Here is a 25,930-nt window from a genome sequence, read left to right on the forward strand (position 1 = left end):
GACATTTGCAACATTTTGCACTTTAATATTAGTTTTCTCTAAAACAGACAACTCAATTCTTCCACAGTTTTTTTTACACTATGTAAATAATAAAACAAATTGTAATAGCTCAAAGGAAAAAAAAACATGTAGAAAAAGTATTCAAATTGTTTGGATGTCATTTCAAACAAATGTACGTAGCTGCATTTGTTAGCGTGAATGTTAAATTGAAATGTTCTTACGTAATTAGCAAAAAATCTGAAGACAGAAGGGACCCCTAAATGCAGTACAGCAGTGGCTCCAGCTAACATCGCGGTGTGCAGAGTGTGAGGATAACCACACATCTGGAGAAATCCACTGACCACCCATCATAAAGAAAGGATAATTCACTGGGAATACTCCACATTACCTGCATCCAAAGCATAACACCAAAGTCACCAATGAATGCTGTGCAGTTAACTGCATCCATAAGTCCAAACTTTGTGGGTATGATCAATACAGGTAAGAAGGTTTATCCTTTTTTCCCCACCTCCCCCCATACTTTTGTAGTTTGGTCAACAAGTAGTGGATGGCAATTTCACTGAACCAATTCATTTACTCCAAAACATTTGAGAACATGAAAACAATAACAGTGTTCCCCTACTGTTTTCAAATAGTATTTCGCTTGCAAATACATTTTAAATAGAGGTACACAATGTTTGACATTTGTTTTAAGAATATTAATATATGCAGGTTTCATTTAATAATGGAAAAAATGGTATGCACTTATTTTAGACTTAATATACTCCTAATGAGTCACACAATACTCCCAGTAACAAGATTTCTCTTTTCATGACATTTATTTTAAATAGTACAGTCGAGGCCTTTTTTAATATTCTTTTTAAACAAACGTCTGCTTTGTTTGTAAGACTGGTTAACACATTAAAAAGCAAATGGATCTGAACTCTCACATCCTACCAGAACATCAGAAACAGAAAAAAGTAGAGTCTCTAGAAGATGGTTCACACTTTGGTGAGTCTCTTTTTATTTTTATTTTTTACCTTGTTGCCAGCAGCAGCAGCCATTTCCAGCATCTACCCCCACCCCCCTCGAGCAGCACTGCCTTCAGTATTGTTTGCCAACTTTCAGGAGACAGGCCCACTGAGGCCACTTCCACGCAGGGCACCATTTTGGGACAGAGGGCTTCACTGAGCCCTTTCCCAGTCCCGTACAAAAAACAAAACTGGTGAATAAGTACTCTTTTAAAGAAACGGCATGTCGTAGTTGCTCTGAACATTCTTGTGCAAACAGCTTTTTGTATGCATTTAAATGCAAAAGCGTCAGAGCATGTCGAACAATGTCTCAATACAAGGTGCGCTACCAAAACAAATAAAATACAATTTTAAGAAAGTTTGTAATTGTCTGACTCAAAAACCCTCTGGCATCCAACTGAGCCCAGCAGTGCGGCTTGCTTTAAGCCACGCTAAACCTCTCTGGAAATAAAATATGGTGGGGCATGGTATAAAAATGTGGCCTTGCCATCACTACCGTCCGGAAAGCCCGCAACTTCACTCTTAATGACTTGAACCTTCGCCTGTTTAGTGCTTTCAGTACATGCCACGTTCTTACACCTCAAACTCTGTCTCTCTCTCTCCCTCTCTCACACACACACACACACGTGCACACAAATTGCTACAAGGTGCATTCAAGACCACACAATGACCACCGCATCCAGGTCTAGCAGGGGACGGGGGACTTAGAAAAAAGGTGTGAGTGAATGTCACTCAGTTTTGCTCTAATTAAACAACTTTATGTCATTTTGAAATCAAATAACATTTTAAAATGAACTAGGGGGTTTGAAATAAGAGACAAGAAGTGGGAGAGGGACACTGGACTGGAGGAGGCAGGAGGAGGGTTCATTCCAACGATCCAGTTCCTTTTTTACGCCGACTCATCCTGCGTTTCCTCCACGGTTGCAGCACATTTTAATGAGACTTTAAAAAAGAGCCCTACGACCATGTGACTGAACTCTGGATCCATGTCTGCAAACTCAACTGACTCGCGTATTAAATTAGGGTTTGTAATTACCAACAAAAGAAATGCCATCGCTTGCCAGATGTGGTTTGGCATGTCTGGAGCTCTGAGCATCTTAAAGTACTGCAGTGAGGACAATACGGAGAAGGGGGGAGGGATCATTCAATTGTCCTGGGCCAAACATCCATCCTCACACCCTCTACATAAAAAGCTGGGAGAAATACTTCAACTACACAGCAAATATACATATTTTTTTGAATATCTGTAAAGAATAAATATTTTTTTTAAATTTAAAAATTATGCAAACACGTGCCACGCTTGCTCTTTAACTTCCATGCATATGCATTATTTACAAATTGAAAAATACCGATTTCCTTTCGTTTTTTTGTTTTTTTTTGCTCAGGTTTTTTTTATATACCAAAAAGGTTTTGCCCCTTACAATCAGCCAATCAACATTCAACAACCCAAACGGGGACCTCACCACGTACAGCAGTCACGGGCGGGGACATTTAAAGCTGCGTTCATAGCAAAGTCCATTTCCCCACACTAAAGGAAATAAAAGCCAGAATGGAAACAGAATAAAACATCCGCAAAAAAAAAAAAATATTCAAAGGAAGATACAATACAAGCCTGTAGGGGGTTATGTTTTTTTTCAGTGTCTTTCACACTCCACTCTGCTGCTAACAATACTGTTGTACAATTAATATTTTCAATATTCTACCTTATTCCTGTATAATTTAGTTTCCATTAAACAAAACTGGAGGGGGGGGAAAAATGCAATTTCTGGTGTTGAACAGCAGGGGCAGCAGCAGTCAGAGCTGCCCCAGGTTAATTGCATCAACGCTCCAGTTTGACAGAGCCTTTTCCTCAGAGTTCGTGGTGCACGGGGGATTAGTCCTCAATCCTCTATGTATTCCCACAGGTCCTTCTCGTAGCCTTCATGAACGTGCTGCAGCAGCACTCTCCGCCGGCTCTCACAGTATCTGCAAGCAGGACACAGGGCGGGGGTTAGGGGCCTGCCACCACAGCCCTTTCAGCCACCGGCAGCATTCAGACAAAATCCCCCCTTTCTGACAGAACAGTATGGACCAAAATCCCAAAGGAAGGAACTTGTTAAAGCCATGCAATTAAGAAGGCTGTTCTGGAGGTAAAAGGGTGTCCTACATAGGTGTACCTAATAAAGTGGACTGTGTGTGGACACATGCATGCATACATCTGGGTGTGTGTGTGTACACACAGTGAAACCTGCCTTGGAGGTCACTTTTGTATGGCAGGCACATACTTTACCCTCTCTCTCACACACAAACACGATTACATATGAAAATTAGACACAGCCCACTTTCAACGCCATCTCACTGACCTGTACTTGTCTTGAACTTTCTGTTTGATGTCCTGCAGGGAATCCTGGGAAATATCCCGCTCCAGATATCCAGACAACACCTCAGTGGCGTTTTCCAGGTCTGCCTGATTGTTCTACATGAGCAAACCCAAGATATGTTCCATTATTGCACGCAACCAGCCAGTTTGCACTAACCCAGTAAGGAGTTACACTCCTTGTAAGCATGTTTGGGGAAATATACTGGTAAAGGGCAATTTTCTTAGTAATAAACTGCAGAACGCTGTGCAAATAGCCTGAGAACTTTACCTCAATCATTCTTTCACAAAAGCATAAACGGACACCAGGAGATAACAGGGAATACTCAGCACTGTGTGCCACCATGGCAGTCTCTATGCCCTAGCGTGCTTGATATATAGATATTTATGCATTAATTATGCACACCGGAGGTTTTAAAATGGAAGCAGGAAGAATCTTACATCACAGTGTGTGCGTGCGTATAAGGATGGGGTTCAGGGAGCTACACAGAAGGACACAGGGAGTCACTGGGCTGGGGACCACAGTGTCTGGAAAAGCCATCTGAAACCGTGCAGCTGGTGCATGCCAGGCCCTGGAGGCAGCACAACAAAGCGCTCACCTCAAAGATAATGGACTGATTATTCTTCTTGAGGTAGAAAGCGAAGACGTAGGTGAACATGAGGGTGGAGCGGCACTGGCAGAGCACGTCCACGGCCTTCTTGAGGAACTGCACCTCGATCCAGGACATGTTGTGCTGCTGCATCTCCTCCATCTTCTGCTTGACCTGGGCGTAGAGCTTGTGCTCGAAGCGCAGGCTCTGCATGTGGTTCATGTAGCGGTTGCAGTAGAAGAGGTACCTCTGCAGGGCTGCCCGGGACCGCTGTGGGGCATGCACACACACACACACCACTGCCTGTTAGTCACCGCCCTTTCATTTCAGCTTCCTGTCCGCAGGGCGATCGCTACCGCACAGACTCCCACCTCCTGCCCTGCCACCCATAAGCTGGGAGTATACTGGATTAGAAGGCCGACTCGGCCGAACACAGCGGCGCATACAAATGTGTGTGCGCGCTAGGTTCGAACTCCACGCCACTGGGTGGCGCAATCGACATTCTGCAGCAGTGATAACCGCGGGAAACAGAGAGGCGGCCATGTTTACCACAGCAAACGCAGAATACAAATGAGAACGGCTGCGGTAGAGGAGCGGGACTCCGACAGACAGACAGCGCTGTGACTTCAACGTGGGTGTAGCTCGTTTAGCGCAGTAGGAAAGACAATAAGGAAGAGAAGACTGCATGTTCACTCGCTCAGCGAGGCGGGGCGCAGCCAGGGCAGCCGCCCACCCATGTGACATTTTAGACCAATTGCAGGCCATCTGCCTGCTCGTGTCAGTGTGAACTTCCAGGCTAGATCGGCCAGCAGAGACGTGCAGACCGGTGGCCTAAGTTAACGCAGAGCTTATTTTTCTCCGCAAACGCGTCATTTTATGTCACTTAGTTTGTGCGAACTAGCCGAGGTTCGTCTCCACAGCAGGAACGCTCCCAGCTTGAGCCCACCGCACGGCCAAGCGCAGCGGCGGCGACGGACAGAGCGAGGGCTCCTCCGGATCAGTGGTTACCTCCTGCGCGTCCCGCGCCGCCTTGGCGTCGTCTTCATTGTAGCGATTGCAGTTGTACCTGTAAAAAAAAAAAGAAAAAAAAAGGAACAAACAAGACAAGCATGAAGTTCCCTGGCAAGATGCAAACGTGTTAAATTAAGCACACTAAAGAAAAGAAAAAAAAATAAATAGCAGAAGAGACTCAAGACTTCAGTTCCAAGCTGAAAAGTAACTCCTCCATTCTCAATTAGTCCTCAAACAGGCAGAAATGATCTTCAAACCTGAACCACGCGTCCCTTTGCAGTCAGGAGCACTGCTCCACCTGCTCCCGGCTGGCCTGCATTCACCGGGGGGGGGGGGAGCAAGGGGGACAGCGGCATGCAGAGCTCTGTTCTCTCACAGCACCGCGTGGAAAAGGGACACGCCGGGGGGGGGCACACAGCAGACATGCAACGGTGGGGGTGAAACGGTCTGTTGCATGCACAGCAGCCTGAGCATCCCCTGCAGTTAACACCACACCCTGAGCTTCCCTGGGAACAGCAGCCCCTTAATAAAGACAGCCGCTCTCAAGCCAACGACCCCTGCCTGCGACTCCTGCAATGAGCAGCTAATCTGGAGATGTCCCTCAGCCGCTACACGATGCCCCTCGGTGAAGCAGACTGTAGGATTACAGGAAGCACAGACCGCACTCAAAAGGCAGAGTGTGAGTGGCACTTCAAATACGGCCTTTCATAAATGGCGCCGACAGATATAAACTTTTGAAATGTGGGTTTTTTAGATAGCGGAGTAGCAAACATCACAAATAATGCCACTTTCCTTCTTTCAATAGAAACCCTTCATATTACGAACATCAGGGGAGTAGTTACCAACAGCAAACTGGCTATTTGAAATGACAAAACCAGAGAAGACGTGAGAATATAAATGCATAATTATAACTGAAATATGGGCCTACAACATCAAACACAGCATTTCCAGAACACCCCCATGTCCTACAGGGCCTAGCAGAATTTCATTACAGAGGCCAACGAGGGCAAACCATTCAGAGGCCGCTGCACATGTTCCTGGCCAAGGCAGCAGGAAAATGCTGACAGAGGAGTACGAGGCTGGCATTGCCATCTGAATACAATGCATCTGGCAGTGGGAAGTGAAATGCAATTAAACTTTATTTTTTAAATGAGCAGCAGTAAGAACCACAGGCACAGCACGCGTCCTGCTGCTCACAGCTAAAACTGAGGGACGCACAGCGACTGCACTGAGATACCAGACTTCAGCAGCGCGATGCAGTCATGAGACCCTGCACTAAAACCGGCTCTACAAGCGGAATAAGAGTCAGCCTCACTCGGTGGCGTGCAGGCTGGCAAGATGACTACCGGGACTCCATAAGTGTAAGCATCGACTGGGTCCAAAACCTACCCCGAGGAACAGTGATGGTCAGCATACGCTCGGTGGTAATCATCAGTCTTTGAGGGGCCAATCGCCTTTGAGCAGTGAGCGGGCAGCAGGAAAGGGCAGTTTGTTTGCACTCACCAGGCAGACCCGTGGGGCTCCCAGGGGCCCAAGCACACCCAGCAGAACTCCGCTTTACAGTTCTGGTTACGGCACACCATGTGATTGCAGCCTCCGTCCTTCTCGATGGTCACGTGACATTTAGGACATTCCTGGCGAACGCAAGGCAGGGTTAGACCCACTTGTGCTCGGGCCGCCGAGCGGAAAGGGCGGAACGCTGGAGGCCGCGCGCTCGCCTACCTTCGTGTTCGCCGCGATCCAGTTGGACGTTTCGCTGTCGTCGTCGCACTTCTTAATCCACTTCCTCAACCACTACCAAACGGCGCGGGGGAACAGAAAACAAACACACAAGTGTGAGGCCAACCCGAAACCTTCACTCCCCACAGGCTGCAGCCATGACATCATCAGACACTGGCTCCACACAGACCTGAAAACCTGCTATACAGCGAGTTACCTATACACAGTACAGGCTAATAACCTCCCATTATGCTCGCTCAGGCAATGTCATACCAGTGTAGGACAATACACATCATCTACAGAACAGAAAGAGGTGTTTCAAACTTTACTTGCCATGGAACAGAATCAAGAAGAAAAGAAAACAACCTTTAACTATCCAGAGTTCAAATGGAATATGTTCTATAGAAATTAGAGCCAGCATATCTGCATCCGACATGATTTGTGCCTGAGGCCTGTAATCAGAGTGAAAACACACTCATTACATGTGCCCTTTGTTGCCGCCATGACAACCCCTAAGAGACAGCAGGCCTCTCAGGGGCCTCCTTGCCAGGTGAGCAGGAAGGTGGTAGTCTAGGACACCAGGTCTTTGTTCAGGGAGAAACAAAGCTTATTCATGAACAGCGCTCCGCTTGGCTTATGCCCAAGGACAAACGCTCAACTGAGGAAACCACATCAACTGCCGCCAATGCACACTTTATCAACTTTCCCTGCACAATACACATTTCAGTTTTAATGAACAGCAAATACTCATTATAAAGACACAGCATTTCCATAACCTTTGGCTGCAGCCATTATAGTCCTATTCCAAGTACTGAGGATGCAAGCTTTCCATTCTCATAAAATGTGCCATTTGGTTTAAATAATTCACATTTTTCCTTGATATCAGAAGTACAACTTTAATAAGAAAATTCACATTTAAATGGTAAATGCTTCTCTTCTCAGCCCACTGAAAGCCAACAGCAGAGGACATCACTGATTAACCAATTAATAATTTAAGACATCTGTACAGAAAAGGGACCTTTGTTAATGCCCCTAAAAGAGGACTCCTTTTTCAACAACTCTATGAAATGTGCAGTACATCCATTTACATAATAAAACCATGCGATTTGGCATTATAAAGATCAGAATTCTGATTTTATTTAATTTTTTAAAGAATGCATTGCTTCAAAATTGAGATGGAACACAATTTTTTTGTTTAATTTAAATTCACCAGCTCACAAGTGACAAAGCAACCCACACCTGTAATAATTCAGGGAAGCATTATCTTTGCACAAATTAGCCGTCGGCCCTCTGAACAGCTGCTGAAGGAGGGAGCTACACCCCACTGCCATCCACGGTGCAAGAGCTCTTCTCACACATCTTCTCACACGCATATCCGCTCACATGGAAACGAGCTCCAGCCTTACACACCCACTAGCACCCTTGGGATTTCTTGGAAAGGCCAATTAATCCATGAAACTTGATACAATAACAGTCAGAGGAACACTTTAAGCACCGGCAGCGTCAGCCAGGTTAACTCGAGCGAATGAGAGTAAATAAGTGAACACACTACAGTGCGATTCATCTCAGTTTCCTGTTTCGATCTGTCTCGAGCTGCCAGGTGGGCTAACGCTGACTGTAGATGGACATTCATTCTAACATGTCTACTGCAATAGCACTCTGTGTATGGCTCTTCTTACTTTAAAGCAATACTACAGAAGGGGGTTACCACACTGAACGCATTAACGGACCTGCCTGTTACACAGCAGCTGAAACTATTTGCTTGTAAAATGCTGACTATAATTCAACATTTTTACAACCAAATAGTTTCAGTTTTAAACCCTAACCCTAACTCCTAGGAGAGGATAGCAAAAATTTGTTTGTTTCAGGAAGGCCAAATCTGTTCAATTTTTAATGGATAGTCTGCAGGTCAGACGTTTCAAAATTGCTATAAACACGTTCAATTCCATATCAAGTCTGGCTTGAACCATCCTATTCGTGTGCCTCTTGTGAGAGCTGGTAGGTTTTCCTGCAGTGATACTACTAGACATCTGCTTAAAATTTAATACTGCACTACATCAGAGATGACGGTTATAGGAACATTGCAATTCAGCTCAACTTACTCAAATGAGTGACAACTCTTGCAGATGTAAAGTCATTAGTTTATGTTTTAAATATTTATTTCCTGGAATGCTCATGTATTTTACCCACTAGGCAAATATTTGCATTCCCACCCTGCCGTCTAAGAACATCGGCCACAGCACACTCCTGCATACCTTGCACTTGACAGGATCGTGCCAATTCTCTCCACAGTTGAAGCTGCAATTGAGGAAAGAAGTGTCATTGAAATATGTCGAATCAACAATAATGCTCAAAGCAGAATCTTCTGTGCAAATCGGTTTTTGACATTGGCTCCATTGGCTGTGTTCAGGAAAGTGGAAGTGAACTGCCTGAGCCATTATCTAAGCGTGCAGAAGGATGTGAGACTTTGTGTTAATCCGTTTAAAGCTGAATTACAAGGGTGCTCCAGGTAGAGGGATTAGGCCACAGCTCCAGACTGAAAAGGGTCACTACAAACATGTCTGTTGTGGCTTGGCCAAAACAGGAAAGTATCTGAAATGTTAGGCATGAGAGATCCTGGCAGGGAAGCAATGATGCTGGCTAACCCGATTACCCTTCCTCCAGCACAGAGTCTAGGAATCAGAGGCACAGTGGCAACCTCATGAATGGGCTTACTGTGGCATCTGAACCAAAAAGTAAAACAAACATTTTACAAAGTCTCTTACCAGAACTGGCGTCCGCACTTACACCTTACAGGCTTGGCGTCGGGGTATTGGACTTTGACGACGTGGTGGCAGTCTGGAGCAGGACACCATTTTAACAGTCGATTGCACTAAAGAAAGGAGGGAAGGTCAGTAACTGGTAACAGGAACTTTAAATCAACACTCAAAGACTTACAGCGCCAACGCTACCACATTAGTGAGTCACAGATACAGTCGGTATTACACATCCATTGTCTGAGTAATTCAAAGCAAGTTTTTTTCTTTCAAATGACAAAAGACCACCTGTTCTCTTCACCGGCATACAGATTTAAGGTGAAATAAAAGACTCCACACACAAACAGTAAACCTGCTGCCATTTCCTGACTTTCACTGTAGAACAAGAAACAAATGAAAGAGAAACAAAACCTTACCTCTACAAAACTATTGGTAATTAAATGTTGGTACTTCAACTTCACTTTTGAATCTGTTATCAGTCGCCTGAGAAGGAAATAAAATATTATAATATTATTAAATATTATTATTATTCTATTTTTTTTTACCGTGGAATTAGAACGTGTGTAAATGGCAATTGGGGTGCATTTAAATAAATTAAAGTGTAAACAGAATCATATTCCACTGCAGTTAGATTCACCCAAAAAAAATTTAAAATTAACCCAACCCTGTTAAGGCCACCAAATAGACCACCAAAGCATTCTTTGTCATTGTCTTAATCTTTCAAATCGTATCGCAATCTTTCCTATCTTGATCTCGTCACATTCGAGGATTTATATTCAAGAGCAGGTTCATATTGTAATTTATCAGATAAATACTATTCTGTAGTTCTGTTGTTGAAGCTTGTTTGTAATCATCATACATAAGACACAGGTAATATACTGTAATGATCTACTGGTAGATGTAGATGAACAAGCTGCTCTCGCTTTCCAACATAAACATACAAATGACCATATGTAGATGTTTTCTGTGCCACATTGAATCACTGTCTGTACCTTTTAAATTGCTGTTGTGATCAGAATAGAACTTGTGATATTTTACAAGAAAGCCAAAAACCCCTTGTTTGCAGCACGATAGCAGCAACACATAAAATGCACTCATGCAAAAGGTGTGACGCTTTCACAAAAACGCAAGTCCATTTAAAAGAGAACAGGCATCTGTTTCCAGGTCCATTTATCAGCTAGTAGTTTCACAGTTTCATTCTTTCTTTAAAAACAGGACTGATTCTGAAATGCTACTTATCAGCCGGTTTTATCTGTCAAGCCATCTGCCAGAAGTGTGGAACATTAAAAGCTCATCTGGGGCAGCTATGCCTGCACAGCCAATGCGGACGCTAGAAACGCGGCACTGCTTTTCTTGGCCTCGCTAACGTCTGTGAAGGTCTTCCGTGAGTGAGGAGAAGAGTCGGCTGGTGCTGGACCTGCATCATTAACCGCAGACCAGGAACAGGATGTAGGTTAAGGCCATTTACTGCCAGCATTAGGGCTGGGGGGAGGCAGACATCCAGAGATTAAGATCAGTGCCGTTTACTTGCGAATGGGAGCGGATACTGAAGGAGGCCAGAGAGCATGGTCAGGGAGAACTGACAGTGAAGCAGAATGTAACCGGTGTGCAAACTCCCCCCACTCCAGCCCCTTCTCACCAGCTCTCATTTAGGATACATTGCGAGTAGCTAAAGGTTAAAACTAATCTTCAGCCAGGGCTTTCTCATGCAGTCAAATGCAGTCAAATCTGACTCGTTTTGCCTTGCACTGTGAATCGATGCATAGCAATCACAGTCATGGACTGATTCCCTTCTCTTAGGGGTTGAATGCTGCTCACCTTAAGGCCAGTACATGCTTGGTGGTGCTACTGACCAATGAAAGGGGGGCTGGTATGGGATCACTGTACGTGCTGACTATTCTTACACGTACGCAGTCAAATTCTGTGACCAGTGATGGCTCTGTCTGCCGAAACAGGCAGTTGATAAAATGGTTCCTCCTGCGTTTGTTTCAGTGCAAATTAAAGGTTCTTGAGGAACTGCACTTTGTTGAATGCCAGTTTCATGGCATCAGAATTGGAAAATCACATTAACTATCTAATGCCTGAAATGAACACTAAAGGGCTGGATCAGCTTCAACACGTGTATACTTACATGACTGTGTTGTCATCCACCAAAATATCACAGCTGTGAGCTGGACAGGAAATTGTCTGGAACAAAAAAGGCTTAAATTCAGAGGAGCAGATACCAAAGACTTCCAATTTCAACAAAGTTGCCAGTGAACTTTAATGTGTTTGTCCAATACTATATCCACAGCGTATTTTAACAAAGCTCCCAAGACCCTACCTAGAGCCTAATATAAGCTTCTGGAACACTCTGTCACTCTTGGATTCGTCTTTGGGATTCATGTTACAGGAAGAACTAATTAAGTGTCACTTGTTTTTGAAAGTTAAACTGTTTAGGACAGGGCACTTTCTTGACCCTTTTAAACTTCAGCAGAATGCGTCGGCCAGCTGACGGAGAAAGAGCGCCTCCCAGTTCAGCGGTCAGGCTGAATACACCTTCTCCAGAAAAACACTGCTGTGTGACTCAGTGATGCAGGAAATCCCCATGTAGCACGCCAAGATTACATAACCCCCATAAATAAATCTGTTAAAATGAATAGCATATTCAACTGGTACTACCAGCGCTGGGAGGCTTCGGACATGAAAATGGAATGAAAATGGAAGGCTGTGTATGCGTACCTGTCCCATTCCTTCCTCGATGATTTTGGTTGTTAAGTAATCGCCCCAACACTGCATGCAGAACTTGTGACCACACTCCAGACCAGTGAAGTACTGCAGACAAAAGAGCATATTCATTAAAGTGATAGTTCACTTTCTGAGTTTTTACAATCTAATTGCAGTTTCAGTGCATGTTTTCAATTGGCCCAGAAAGTTTTTCTTTATATTAAAAGAATTAACACAAGTTTCTCACAGCCTGCTGACTTAATTTCTGGTGCTGGGGCATGTGGTGTTTACGGTCTTTAGCAAGAAAATGCGCTTCAAGTACCTCTAAAGCTTTTACAGTAACACTATGCCTCCAGAGATTTTATTCTTAAAAAATAATGTTTACTATTATTTTCAGTTGGGACCATTTCCTATGCAACCTTAGGAAATAACTAGCAGTAAGACATAAAAAGCTGTTCATATGTACAACATCTGCTCTGAAAACAACATCACTGAACAAACTGCTTTTTGGAGTTAATTGAAACATTATCCTGCTGAAGCCCACAAAAACCAAATGCCTTGATAACAGCCATTACAAAAGCAGCAGCATTTAATCAATTCTGTGAAACAACCAGTTAACCCTTAGTTCAGTAATGAGGATGCTAAAAACAAAAACCTCATAACAGTTCACCAGAGAATGTGCCACAAATATTGGGTTAATTTACCCACTGTTCTGGATAGAGTCCATTTAAAGAGAGAGTGAAAGTGCAATCCAATACTTTTGAATTGAGGTTTTGATAGAATAATAAAATCTGCAAGAAAGACACTGCGGAAAGCTGTCAGGTCAAGGTTAAGGTCAGAGTCAAGGTCATGGTCAAGCTGTCAGGTCAAGAGACATTTCTCCCGGTGAGAAAATTCATTCATTCATGGTGAACTACCCTTTTAACAGATACACACAATACAATGGTACTATTAATCATTTAGCAGATGTAGACACTAATGGGTTATTGTGTTTTTCATCAGTTCCTAGAATCAGGCTGCCATTGGTTCAGTTTTTCCTCTTTCCGCAATACACAAATATTCCACACACAGCACTCAGTGCTCACTCTGTATGCTTTCAAACAGAGATAATTAAAATGTACACATATAATCAAACAGCCAGTGAGAAGAGAGTAATGGCATGAGCAAATCGCTGCATGAATCAGGCTACCTCTGCTTCACATGGAAGCTCTTCAAGCCTTTCACTGTGAGCTCTATGAGTTGCAGGTCTGCGCTGATGAGGAAAGTTAAGGCATGACAGCAGGAAGATGGTGAAATCTCCCTCCCAAAACCCCTAACTGGACACTGCAATTCAGCTTTGGTGTTTTATTTAAAATAAGCAAGACTGAACACCGAATTTAAAGAAAAATGTCATCTCTATAGATGTCAAAATGCCTCCAAAGACCTTGTGCAATCAAAAACAAAACACTTTTTTAAATGGTTAAACAATATGTAAAGAAGCTAATCGAATACTGGTAAACCTATTTTATTCATGAGATTTTAAATTAGATTGCATATCCTGAAACAATCAAGCTGTTATATTGCCCATGAGAATAGTTGGGGTTAGTCATTTTGAGACCATATTTACTGAATAATTAACATGGCACTTACATTTTGACCAATCAGTACTGCGACTGTATAGCAGGATGCCAATCAGAATAAACATGTCTTGTGGCAGACCTTCCAGCACTTGTTTATCAATTTGAAAAAAGAAAAAGTACATCTTGATCTTGTGACATACCACACACTCGAAAAGCAAGACAGAATGTGGTTACGCAGTCTTGAAGGCAGAGCTTCAATTTAGCAGGTCTGCAAGGGGTACGAGGTCTGACAAAGAAACCGCGGTGCTGAGCAGTCATGCCACGTATTTAAAACCATGTAAAACACGCAACCTCATATGGCTATATGAGAAGAACAAGGCATGATAACAGATACTGAAAATATAAAAGGGGATAATCTGCCCGCCCCCCCACCCCCAGCCAAAACAAACACCTTATTTTTCTGCTCAGACCCCCCTGGCAGATCAAACGCGCGGGACAAAGTCCTGTCTATGGAACAAGTCCGCCTAAAGGCTACAAGACCGTGGCTGTTCTCCAAACCATTTAGAAATACATTTCCGAGGATCCTGTTGAGTAATCCGTCTTGAGGATCTTTATACAAAGGGAAAACACAAGCGTCATCCCACTCGCAACTGCAGGCCGTACGAGAGGAAGGCCACGCGCTAAATAAAGAGGTCACATTCAGACAGCATGAAGCCAAGCAGCTGCCGGGACCAGGGACCTGGCAGCACATGAAGTGCCACACTCTCCCGCTCTCCCATCCACAGACACGATGTTATTAACGGATGACTGATTTTCAGGGGCAAAACCAAACATCTCCAGCCATGGGGGAAAGAAATCTGTGCAACAAAACTGAACGCTAACAACAAGAACAGGAAACACACTGATGATGGCCGACTGAGTAACAGTACAGACCTTGGTATGACTGTTACTCAGTCAAAATACACCATGAAAACTACAATATTTCAGACTATAGACTGCTGATTATACAAGACTGTGATATGTCATATAAAGTCCACAAGAAGGCAGCACAGGAGCTAGTAAGGTCTTGAAAGCTGGAAATTAGAGCGCCACTGATGTGTGCTGCTCTGTGTACAAGTTTAGTAATCCTGTCAAGCGATTAGTCAGGATAGCAGTTCATTAGCAATCCGTGCTAATGGCCTTGAGCACCAGAGGTAGCTGAGCTCCACTTACAGTGATGTGACAATAATGTAATGCAATACAGTCAGTTACACTCTATCCAGACCCGCCTATTCTCTGCATTAGTGCCGTTTGCCCTGAGGCATGCAGCACACTTCTGACTGTTCCAGTGTCAGATCACAGCTTATCACCTAGGCTACACTTCACTTTTACTGACAGCCATTGAGTTTTATTAATGTTTGAGTTTCGATGTTTTCCGTACAAGTAAAGATTAAGAAGACATAGTGGGATGCAGGAAATGGGTAGAAAATGGCTTTTGTATTCCACTGATGCACAGTAGCTGTACATGAGTGTGAGGAACGTGCAGGGTGTGAGGTAAGAGTGAAGGGCCGTTTGAACACACTCACTGAATTGGGGTAGTTCAGATAGCAGATCTGACAGGGCAGGTCCTGTGCTGAGGACCTGGTGTTCATCAGGCGTGTCCGAGATTTCTTACTGGGGTTTATGACGTGACACTCGGAAAACAACTTGTCCAGGTTACCGTCAAAGTACCTGTGGAGAAAACAAGAAAAGTTGAGCTAAGATTGACTTTAACCACGGCCCCTGAGTGCCTGTCCGTGTGTGTATGATTCATGTTTGTATATATGTGTGTGTAATACATATGCACCAATTCTACATATCTCAAATCTGGTTCTATAGTGGAAGCTCCCTGCTTTAGCTTGAGCTGATTCATGCTGATCCCACAGGCCTATTTTACAGCAGGGTTTTGGACATTTCACTTCACAAAGCTGATTTAGAAACAAATCCAAATAAACATGGAACCCTCCCTGAAAGGTTAGCCTACAAAAACACAGCAAGGATGGGCCAGTTTTCTTCAACATATTAAGAAAGACTTGAGCCCTTCAGAATGCCCCATGAAAGACCTGAAGTATTTTTATGAGATCTTTGTATACAGCCTAGTGTTCACAGAAGTATGATACACAGGTGACAGAAACACAGACAACAATGCCATTGTGTTCATCATTTTTGGTGTAGAGAAGACATCCTGATTTCCGAATCAATTTGTTTTAAAATCTACGGAAGCAGAGTCACCTCATGCAAATTAATAAGTGCGCAATTTATTTACCCCAAATACAATGGAATGACTCCATGTGATGGCATACCATTAATTGCAGGGCCCCTATTTCTTAATTGCGCAACTGCCAACAGACCTACAGAAACGATTTCTCAAGACACATTTTCTGCTTTGAAATTGCTCTTGGCAATTAAAAATGGAACCAGCAATTTAATACACTTAACATTCTCTATTTAACATTCTCTGTGACACTTACTGGTATGTTAGTAATTAAATAGATGGCACTCTTCAAAAGTTTTATCCAACAGAATAAGGAGGGAGGTACATCCAGATGGTCACTAATCTACCCTATGCAGAGGGCACACATTTACTATCTGCAGCTAACATGGTTTGTGCTAATCACAGGTAACACAGCATGGCTCAGTGAGAGCTGGGGGAATTATGCTGTTTGACTAAAATGCACAAGTGAAAACGCACTGGATTTTCATTCTCCAGCGTGGACAGCCTGAACACGATGACAAATGCAGCAGGTCAAACGGGAGGGATGAACCCTCCACCTTCTTTAGAACCTCTGTTTGCACACAGGCATTATTGTTCTTTAGTAACTGAGAGCTGTTTAGTTGAAATAAACACAACTCTTATGCCAGATGTTCACTTTAAGATATTTTTATGGAAACTATCTGTTGTGGAGATTTAAAACAACTGCTCGGTAACATTATTCAGGAAAGTGGAGAAAAGAAAGTGGATAAACAACAAACTAGAAAAATATGGAAAAGAAGTACAGTCAATATCAGCCTGACCTACTGCCACAGTTGAATTTGTCAGCTGGATATTGCCTTTGTAAAAAATAAAAAGTAATTACCTTAATTTCATCAAGACAGATATGAAATTTTGAACGTTCAGATTTTGTAAAAAAAGAAAAGAAAAAAAAGAAAAATTAAATAAATTAAAATACACACAAGAAAGTAATCTTCCAAATATGGCTGACAATTATGCAGAAAACAGAAATTCTATGAACATGATTAAAACACTGCATTTTGGTGACTATATCAGTGCAGGAAGGACCATAACTTCTTGTGAAAGAACACCATTCACGTAAGTGAGAACTTGTCAAATAAATTCTTTAGAACTGGCAAAGACCTGGCTGGACTGCTGGGTGGCTCATCCTGTTAAGGCACTATTCTAGTCTATGGCCAGTGCCGACTGGCCGGCAGGCCTGCAGTGTGACGCACAGCTGGCTGCAGTGTTGCCCAGGGAATGAAGGGTTTTGATTGGCCAGAATGATTGGGTTTCATCGTGCACCAGACAGCCCCAACGGTCAGTCGGGTGCCTGGAAGCCCACCTGCTAAGCTGCACATGAAGTGTCTTCCTCCGACACATGTCTGCGCGAGCCCAGCTAGTGAACTGCAGCGTGATATAAAGTGCCAGCTAACATCCCATGCTTCGTAGCAGAGCGCAGGCTGCCTGCATTTCCCAGAGTGGATAGCAGAGGTTGCAGCATAACTGCTGGTAAATACAATTGGGGGGCATGATTGCTCCACAAACATTATATGAGCACAAACATTCTTATAATAATATAGCCTAGCTTATTGTTGCTATCACTCTGAGAATCTAATAATTGCAAACAAAAAAAATATGTGAAGATCTTGAACAGAGCAAAGGAAAGCAAAGAAGAAGAAAAAAACGCAACTTGCCTTTCCATCAGCTTCTCTTTGTCCCAGTTGAAGTGGCTGAGAAGTATTCTTGTTATAGTTGCTGGGTTCTGGAAAAAAGGGACAGAATTCAATCATGATTTCCAATACTAATCTGGCTAAGAGCTTCCCCTAAGTGATTGTAATGTAAAAATAATATTTTGTTAACAAAGCTTGTCTAAGGAATTCTCAAATTTATGTTGGGGCAAACAAACCAAAAAGCACATACTGCACACATCATTTCTGAGATGTGTCTCTGAGATAAGAGAAAAGCAATGCAACAGAAAAGGAACTGCAGCATTAAACAGGTCTTCCCTTCCCCACGTTAGAAAAAACTTTTCCAAATAATCAAAACAAATATTACTATAAACTGCCATTGATTCCCTTAATGCCTTAGCCTCCCTGGCATAGATCGCACAGACATACATTAAAGACTACTGCAGAGACAGGCCCAGAGCAAGATCCCTTGATTAATCCAACGCTGTTTCAGTGGCAACACTGTTTCATAGGGATAAATTATAGCACTGCATTAAAGGCCTGTCATCCTGGTTAAGCAGAGGAAAGACACATTAGGCACTTTAGAGGAAAGATTCTTGAAAAACTGCCAATGAAAACATGCTATTTAATAATATGACTGCATTATTATACATATGCTATTTTGTGCACATAAAGCAAGTGTTTCTTTTTCAGATTCTTCATGCTTGATAAATGATATCAATTCTCAATTAAATGTACTGGACCCTCCTTGTGAACACCTGTGTCTCAACAGGTCCGTTTATACGCAGCCTTTAGTCACTAAGCCCAGCTCTGGGAGAGTGACGTGGAGATGCCTCCATGGGCCTAATGCAAGCTAAGAGCCTTTACCCACGCCTCTTGGGCTTGCTGTCGATGCTGTAGATGAGTTTCTTCACAAACAATCACCAGAACTGACTCCTGGCATGAGGTCATGAAAACGATGACCTTGTAATACACGTGTTTAGGTAACACACCAAATCTCACTGCACCTGGAAGACCTAGCTGGTGCACAGCATTAACACTGGCCTGCATTTTGGGCTCAAACGTCCCTTCACCCAGGAGCTGAGAAGGTCAGTGATCAGAGCATCAGCGACTGTTTTCAAGGTAAGGGAAGCCATATTGAAATAAGATTGTTCTAAAAGCGACAATGCCCGCAAGGTCTGCATCTGCACATCTGCAGAACAGTGCACTTATTTCAGGAAATGACAAAAACACCAACCCTATACCCTCTTTGTTTCTAGAGCCACTAGTATGAGGAGGAAATGGGAGCGGCACACTTCGGGCCATATTTATCCAGTAAAAAATGAGAATGAAGTCTGTGCACAATGACTACTATTCCCAGAAAAAAGTTTATTCACCAAACAAATATCAACATTTCCACTGGATTGATTTGGATGATCATGCATTTTTTTCCCTTTTTGCTTATTTATCCAGGCAACACAATATTCACCATTTAACACGATATGGTTTTCGAGAAGTCCTAAAATAGGACACGTGAGTAAATAGACTACAGCTATGAGGCCAAAAAGTGTTAAAGGGAACTGCCCATAATTACATTTTTGCCCCTCCTCCTTTCCTTTTACTCATGCTCCCTCTTTAAAAATGCACAAACTGAGCCCACTCACGGTTCAGAGGGCTATGAGAATTTTGCTTGATGGAAGCAGAAACCACACAATTCTAATAAAACCTAAATAACCAATACATAGAGCTCTAGATGAGCAACAAAGCTTGGTTTGGGTCCCCCATGGTAATGCTGTGAAAAGCTAATGGCTGTGTACCTTCACAGTCCTCAAATGACAAACCGGGGACTGAAGAAATCATTCATCAATAACTAAGCGTATCCATAAACACACTGACATTTAGGACATCCCCTGTCATTTGGGTCGCTTACAGCAAAACAAGTGTAATCCAGATTAGACTGCACATTCATAAATGGGCTGTTATATAACAAGCCACTTATTTACAGACATGTTCTTTAAGGAAAACAAGCGTGTACCTTTACGAGCTGCGTGCTTATATTGAGGCCGGCACTCTTAAGCATACAGTGGAAGATTCAGCGTGACTTTAGCCTGCTGTTTGCTAGAGGGTTTAATTCCCTTTATTTTCAAGTGTGAAGCTGAACGCCAAACTGTTCAGGGACACAGAACTGAACCTTGGGGTCCATGAGTGAGGGCTTGCGTCCCTTTGTGCTGATGTCGAGGCACAGAAAATACGAGAGCAGCGTATAAACGTCGGCCTATTTTTAGACTACGGGATGAACAGCATGTTACCAAGCAAAACAGAGGACCCAATCGTTTCCTCATAAGCAGGAAAATCTTCTCTGCATCCACTGGCAGAATAAAGGCCACAAGTCTAACTTAAAGAAAAAGCAAAAGACAGGAGGAGTCAATAATTGTGAAGGCCTAAAAATGGGCTGCAAAAAAGGAGGTTTGCTTTTCACTGCTATACCAGAAATGGACAAGGACGGAATACTGCGATGACACGGGCCATTAGGAAGACCAATATAAAGTGGCAGCACAAAGCGCCGTACGCAAACAGATAGCAGCGGGGAATTCCACAGCTGTTCCACTCCGCCATCTCTCAGCAAGCACAACTACTGGCACAGGGCTGAAAACTGGGCCACGGCACGATGCATTTAGCATGTGTCAGTTACAGCCAACTCGTTCCAATTACACACAATCGTTTGAATACATTTCGTCAAAATACTGCACACTTCTTCTCTTTATTTTCATCAACACAACTCATTCAACTTTGATAAATATTTATAGATATAATTCAGTTTATCCTCCCTCATAAGAACAAAAGCTTCCTCCCATCTGAGTCAAAACTCCTACAGCCTTTCAGGCAGAAGACTGTGGGCAGAGTGCATTCACATCCTGAGGAACTCCTTCAATTGAGTCATGTTCCATGTGATCATGTTCAGCTCCGATACTGATAAACCCAATTACTCATTAAATCATTTCAGAAAGGGGCGTTCCCTTCCGTCACATGCGTTTACCGCCATGCTTCACCTACTGGCACGTAGCATCTTTCACAGATATTAATATACATATATTTCTACATAGGTAGAAAACCACTCTTCAAATGTCTTCTGATGCCAGGAATATCTTGCAGATCTACGTACTGTCAGGAACCTTATGATACAATATGTATCCGATATGGGGCGACAATGTAATAGGCTATATATAATGACACACATACAAATAAGAATTTTGAAAACCAAATGAGATATAATTTTGTGAAACATCACTGAGTAGAACAGTTGTTGTGGGCAGTCAAAGTAACTTGGCGAAACGAGTGCCGGCCAAGGACAAAAAAAAAAAACAAGACTTTGTAGTTCAGTGAGCCCCCCACTACGGATGTCACAGGAACCTAGACTTCGGTACCAAGTCAAATGCCAAAATTCAGAAAACGGTACCGTACTCGCTTTATTTCAGTATTGTTGGTACAGAGTCAAAATTGGTACTCCTGTGTGTCTGACTGACGAGCGAAGGAAGACGTTTAGGAAAGCTACAAAACTTGGGAACATCTAACAACACGTGAGAATAACTATAAGTGAAATGGCAAACGGCAACCTCCTGCAGCGATAGCTCTGACAAACATAAGTAGGCAGGACAACCAAAAAATGTATTTCCGGAAATCAAAATATTGTTATTAAAATATCAGTTTAACTTTAAATTATGTATTGTGGACAAACACCTTAATGTGATATAGCCAATTGACTTTTTATATTTTATGGGTGAGGGCTATTGGCTTGTGTGGCTACATCATACTAGCCTCCTACAGTGATCAACAAAGCTAACAAAAAACAAGCACTTAGGCCTACTTCTCAGTTTATCACCACTGCAGTGAAGTAAAAAAAAAGTTTACATTTTATGCAAGAAATGTATTGCCAAGTTCACATGCACACACTACACTACTGTCTAGACATATTACTGAATGCAAACACAATTGTTCACTTGAAAAATGGTTGATCAAGTACTTGAGTGAGATTACTAGCTGCTGTTTACTATTACTTTACAACTAGTTTTTTTCAGTGTCATAGCTGTTTAAAACCCTTTGAAGAGTAGGTTTTTGTAATGCTTTGTTCTAAATTATAAGTCAGTGTTCTAGAACTTCATTGTTTTCAATTACCAGTTGTGTTGCTGGTTTGACAGAAATACTTTTTGAAAATCTATAAATGCAGAGATATAGCGATCACTGTAGTGATACATGGATTTGTGGCAGTTAAATTGTGCTATATTGCCATCCCTGACAGATGTTAGAAATGTCCAATAAAATTTTTAAAAGGCTAAAACTACAAGTTTGCTCTCAGAAGCTTAAAACCAAAGAGAAGCAAGGATATGCAAGTAAGCCAATTCTAACAAATTTCAAAACACATTCAGAATTCAAGCAGACATTTTAAGAGAGTAAACGTACTTAATCAGCATGAAGAGGTAGAATCCATTCTGGTCCAGCAAGACAGCTAATCTCTACTGGACCCAGGCCATTGCCCACACATGAACATGGGGGTGTTTACTGAGCTTGAGCTCTTAATACCACAGTCAGGAGGTGAAGGTGTTTGCGCAACACTGCTTACAGAACATATACAGTTATTGCCAATAAAGACCTTGTCACTGAGTCAGGTTTGGATGGGCAATTACTAATACAGTATTGGTAGGAAATGTATTTGGAAAAATATATCATTTGGAACTGATGTGTACAAGAGGGTATGGGAGTGGGGTTCCACTAGGGTTTTTTTTTTATTTTTTTTAATGTGAAGGCCACTCACACATCGTCTTAAAATGAGCAGGCATCTTTTACTGTACTTGAAAAGGTAATGACTAAACTCATATGCTAAGATTTAAAAAGGTGCATCAAACTGGAACAGGAATGAAGCCACATATGAGAGGTTTGACATAAGAAACACAAAGCAGTACACAGCAGAAAAATCAATGACACCCAATGGGTGTGGCTAAATTTGTAAGTTTTTTGTCCTTAATTCACAATGTGATCTTGAAAACAGATCTTGACAGGCTACTGTAACTCCCCTATCAGACACATAAGTGTTTTTCTGGTCCTACCAATGTCTCCAAATGTTTCTTTGTAGGTTTACTGAAAATACAACATAAGAACTACAAATTAACAGTGTATCCTTCTTTTACCTTATAATGGATTGCATCCCTGATACTGCTTAACGTAGTGTTAAATGGTATGCTGAGAATCTAGTGACCCAAACCTCATCAACAACCAATAAAGGTCCAAGACCAATACAGACCCAATACAATACACAGCCGCAGATAACTTAAGCGTAGCTTATGCAGAAGTCATATAGTTGGTTCTAAGTCAATGAAGTGCCATATGAAATAAAAAAAACTAAATGGCACTGGAAGGAAATTTATTTACTGAGTTTACAATAAATACAGCTGGCTGTAGTGTTATAAGTTACCAAGCAATGCGTTTTTTCAAACCTAACCTAAGGTAAAGCGTCTGACTTGTTGAAACCCCAGAGTATTTCGTCATAGCAACTAGTGAAGTTAGCTGACATGTATGCATAACGTTATTTACTTTTCAGAACGTCAGTATATGGAAACGCATGGACGGCCCATTGTGGGTGCCAAGAATTCCCATAACTCCTCGATAAATCCCGAATTCTCTAAAGTTAAACTGTCTGACGTTAGCCTGCAACACAGTTGGCTGAAAGGGAGTCGTAACATGTTGATAAAACTTAAGAAAATATTGCTAGCTAACTACCTAGGTGTGTAACTTTCCACAGACAATGCAAATACATGAGTAATATGTTTGTTCATGGCACGAAAGACCACCAACCCAGCTGGAAATCGTCAGTTGTCTGACTTCTCTTGATGCTCAGTTGGGTATTGTGCTAACATTGGGTGGTTTATGTAGCTAGTTGTAGCTTGTCAGACCACTTTGTTTTCCATGTAAAACTGACGGGCTGTTCCGTTGACAGGGATCGATTTAAATTCAGGTTCTGATGCACTTCGAATTTCCTAATGCATAGCTACATACAATACACGCTTTTAAATAAAATACTATTTCAGTAAAGTGCATTGTCAACATGAAGAAGCATCAGTTCCGCCATATTGTCGTAAGGCCTAGCTAGCTAGAAATAACATTACTAGAATAGATATGCAGATGTAGCTAGTCTGCAATTCGCGACAAATTATTTCAGTGTAAGCAAGTCAGCAACAGTACTAAACGAATTAGCGGTTTTATAACGAAAAATGTCGTTTCCACCGACACATAATTAGCTAACGTTGGCTCGCAAGCTATTTAACGATAGCCTTTCAAGTTTAGGATTAGCCTGTTAGCTGGTTAAGTAAATAACGTTACTTCGAAACGGGGACTAAAGTTAGCCAACTAAAGACCAATCGGCATCTAAGCCCAAATGAAGCAACTGGATATTAGCTGCTAACTGGTTCAAATAGTTATTGGGATATGATAAATAAATTGTCGCTTGATAGTCTAGCTAGCTATGAACGTTGCCGGCAACAGCAATGGCAAAATCTTACATAAAAAATAGATACCGTGGGTTGCATGTCTATGGCAGCTACCTAGCTAGCTAACTAGTAACATATGACGACCGATTTAGAATGCGTTGAACTTGGTAACAGGGGACCCTGTATTTAACTGTTACTTGTAACGTAAATGACCGTTAGATTGGACAAACTAGGTAGCCATCAAACATTAGTTAACACGTATCAGGTTTTATAAGCAATCCATCTAGCCAGGCAGTTACGTAGTTTGCTAATCCTCCACCAGAGGCCAACATCTAGGTATCAGTGTTCGCTTTAGACACAGTGGCCTACCGACTTTCCAACATCCTCGGTCTTTCCTGTAGCCGGCTTGCCTCAAAACACCTCACCTGGATGACCTCGTTGACCTCCCTGATACACTCCACCATGTGTTGGAGGATCTGTTCGGCAGTCAATACTTCGAAGCGATAGTCTTCTTCATCCTGACCAGGCCCTAACCCACTTCCTCCGGTCTCCCCACACTCGTCTCGCTCACCACCGGCCACTACAGGATCAACCAGCTCCACCTCCCCGAGCTCCAGGGTGTCGTCTTCGGGTTCCCCTTCAGCGCTGTCTTCGCTGCATTCCTCTTCCTCGTCGTCGAATTCATAATTATAACCCTCGTCCGAGTCCATTACTGTGTTAGATAAAGAATGTGACAGGAAAACGTACAAGCAAGAAATGTGAAGCTAGCTGGTGTAGAACAACACAAAAAATAATATGAGACTTCTGATTTTCAGCCGCAGAAAAAATAACAACACAAGCGCCGTCGCTTCAGAGCCAACAAAGGGACGCGGCGTCATGAATTGACGACGGCTGACGTCATGCGTACAGGCAAAAAATGGTTTGCCCGAAGAAACGGTTTCAATAAAGTCGGTAGAAATTTTAAAGTTGGCACATGCGCAAAAGAAAAACAAGTATATAGTCACTTGATATCAGACATATTGAGTGTGGCATTTAGATGGCGAAAAGATAGCTACTACCAGTATAGTAACCAAGAATATAATCTTTTCTGGGGGAAATTGACGTGGGTACTACAGCTATAACGTTACAGAAACACATATGGGTTAAATAATAAAAAATAAATGAATGAATATGAATGCCAATTCATATTTTGAAGCGTAATTCTGTCATTTTTGTACTGCATCATTCACAATCTCCAACTGTTTCACATTGAAATGATGTTCACCTGAAACACCATCAATATGTGGCATCTAAAAGGGTGATTCACAACAGCTAGTTTGTACTAGAATACACAATAGAGACTTTTGGGGGAGAGAATTCAGTTAAGTAAACTGGAGGCTAATTGGCCAGAGCCAGAACAGGCAAACCCCTATTCTTGTTTTGATAAGTTCCATGGAATCTTTAGTAATCAAAGTCAGTCAAGACCTTGGTTTAAGGCCACATCCGAAAGATGACATTTTGTTATAGTGCACCTCACATTGCACTGGGGTGTTACATTACATTACCTTATTTTGGTAGATGCTTTTATCCAAATGCAAACAAAGGTCATTGGAACAACTACAAAACACAGGTCTGATAAGGTACAATGTGTTCATGTGAGGCAGGCCAAATCACTTAAAAATAAGTGGCCAAGTCAGTTGGTCTGGGCTGTGTTTTTGTGCCAAAGTAGTCATTCATTTTGGCATCACTTTCTTATTGAACAGGAATTATGAAAACAAGTCAGAGTGAGTAGCATTAAGACTCGTCTTGCATGAAGACCAACTAAAAACAAAAAAATAAATTGTTCACAAACCATTCATGGCCAT

At 42.3% G+C, this 25,930-nt stretch overlaps 1 protein-coding gene across 1 annotated transcript; it reads right to left on the minus strand.

The window, feature by feature from the left end:
- arih1 (ariadne ubiquitin-conjugating enzyme E2 binding protein homolog 1 (Drosophila)) lies at positions 1–24,991 on the minus strand. The gene is made up of 14 exons (XM_035395423.1): positions 24,512–24,991; positions 17,635–17,702; positions 15,273–15,417; positions 12,164–12,256; positions 11,574–11,629; positions 9,859–9,925; positions 9,452–9,558; positions 8,942–8,984; positions 6,690–6,761; positions 6,471–6,601; positions 4,965–5,022; positions 3,966–4,226; positions 3,353–3,465; positions 1–2,975 (listed from the first exon to the last, which is right to left on the minus strand). Exons 1-14 carry the CDS (start codon positions 24,794–24,796, stop codon positions 2,891–2,893), a joined length of 1,584 nt encoding a protein of 527 aa, XP_035251314.1. The 5' UTR covers positions 24,797–24,991; the 3' UTR covers positions 1–2,890.
- Positions 24,992–25,930: the final 939 nt, after the last annotated feature.

The sequence above is a fragment of the Anguilla anguilla genome, chromosome 16 (assembly GCF_013347855.1).
Source record: "Anguilla anguilla isolate fAngAng1 chromosome 16, fAngAng1.pri, whole genome shotgun sequence".
Lineage (NCBI taxonomy): Eukaryota > Metazoa > Chordata > Actinopteri > Anguilliformes > Anguillidae > Anguilla > Anguilla anguilla.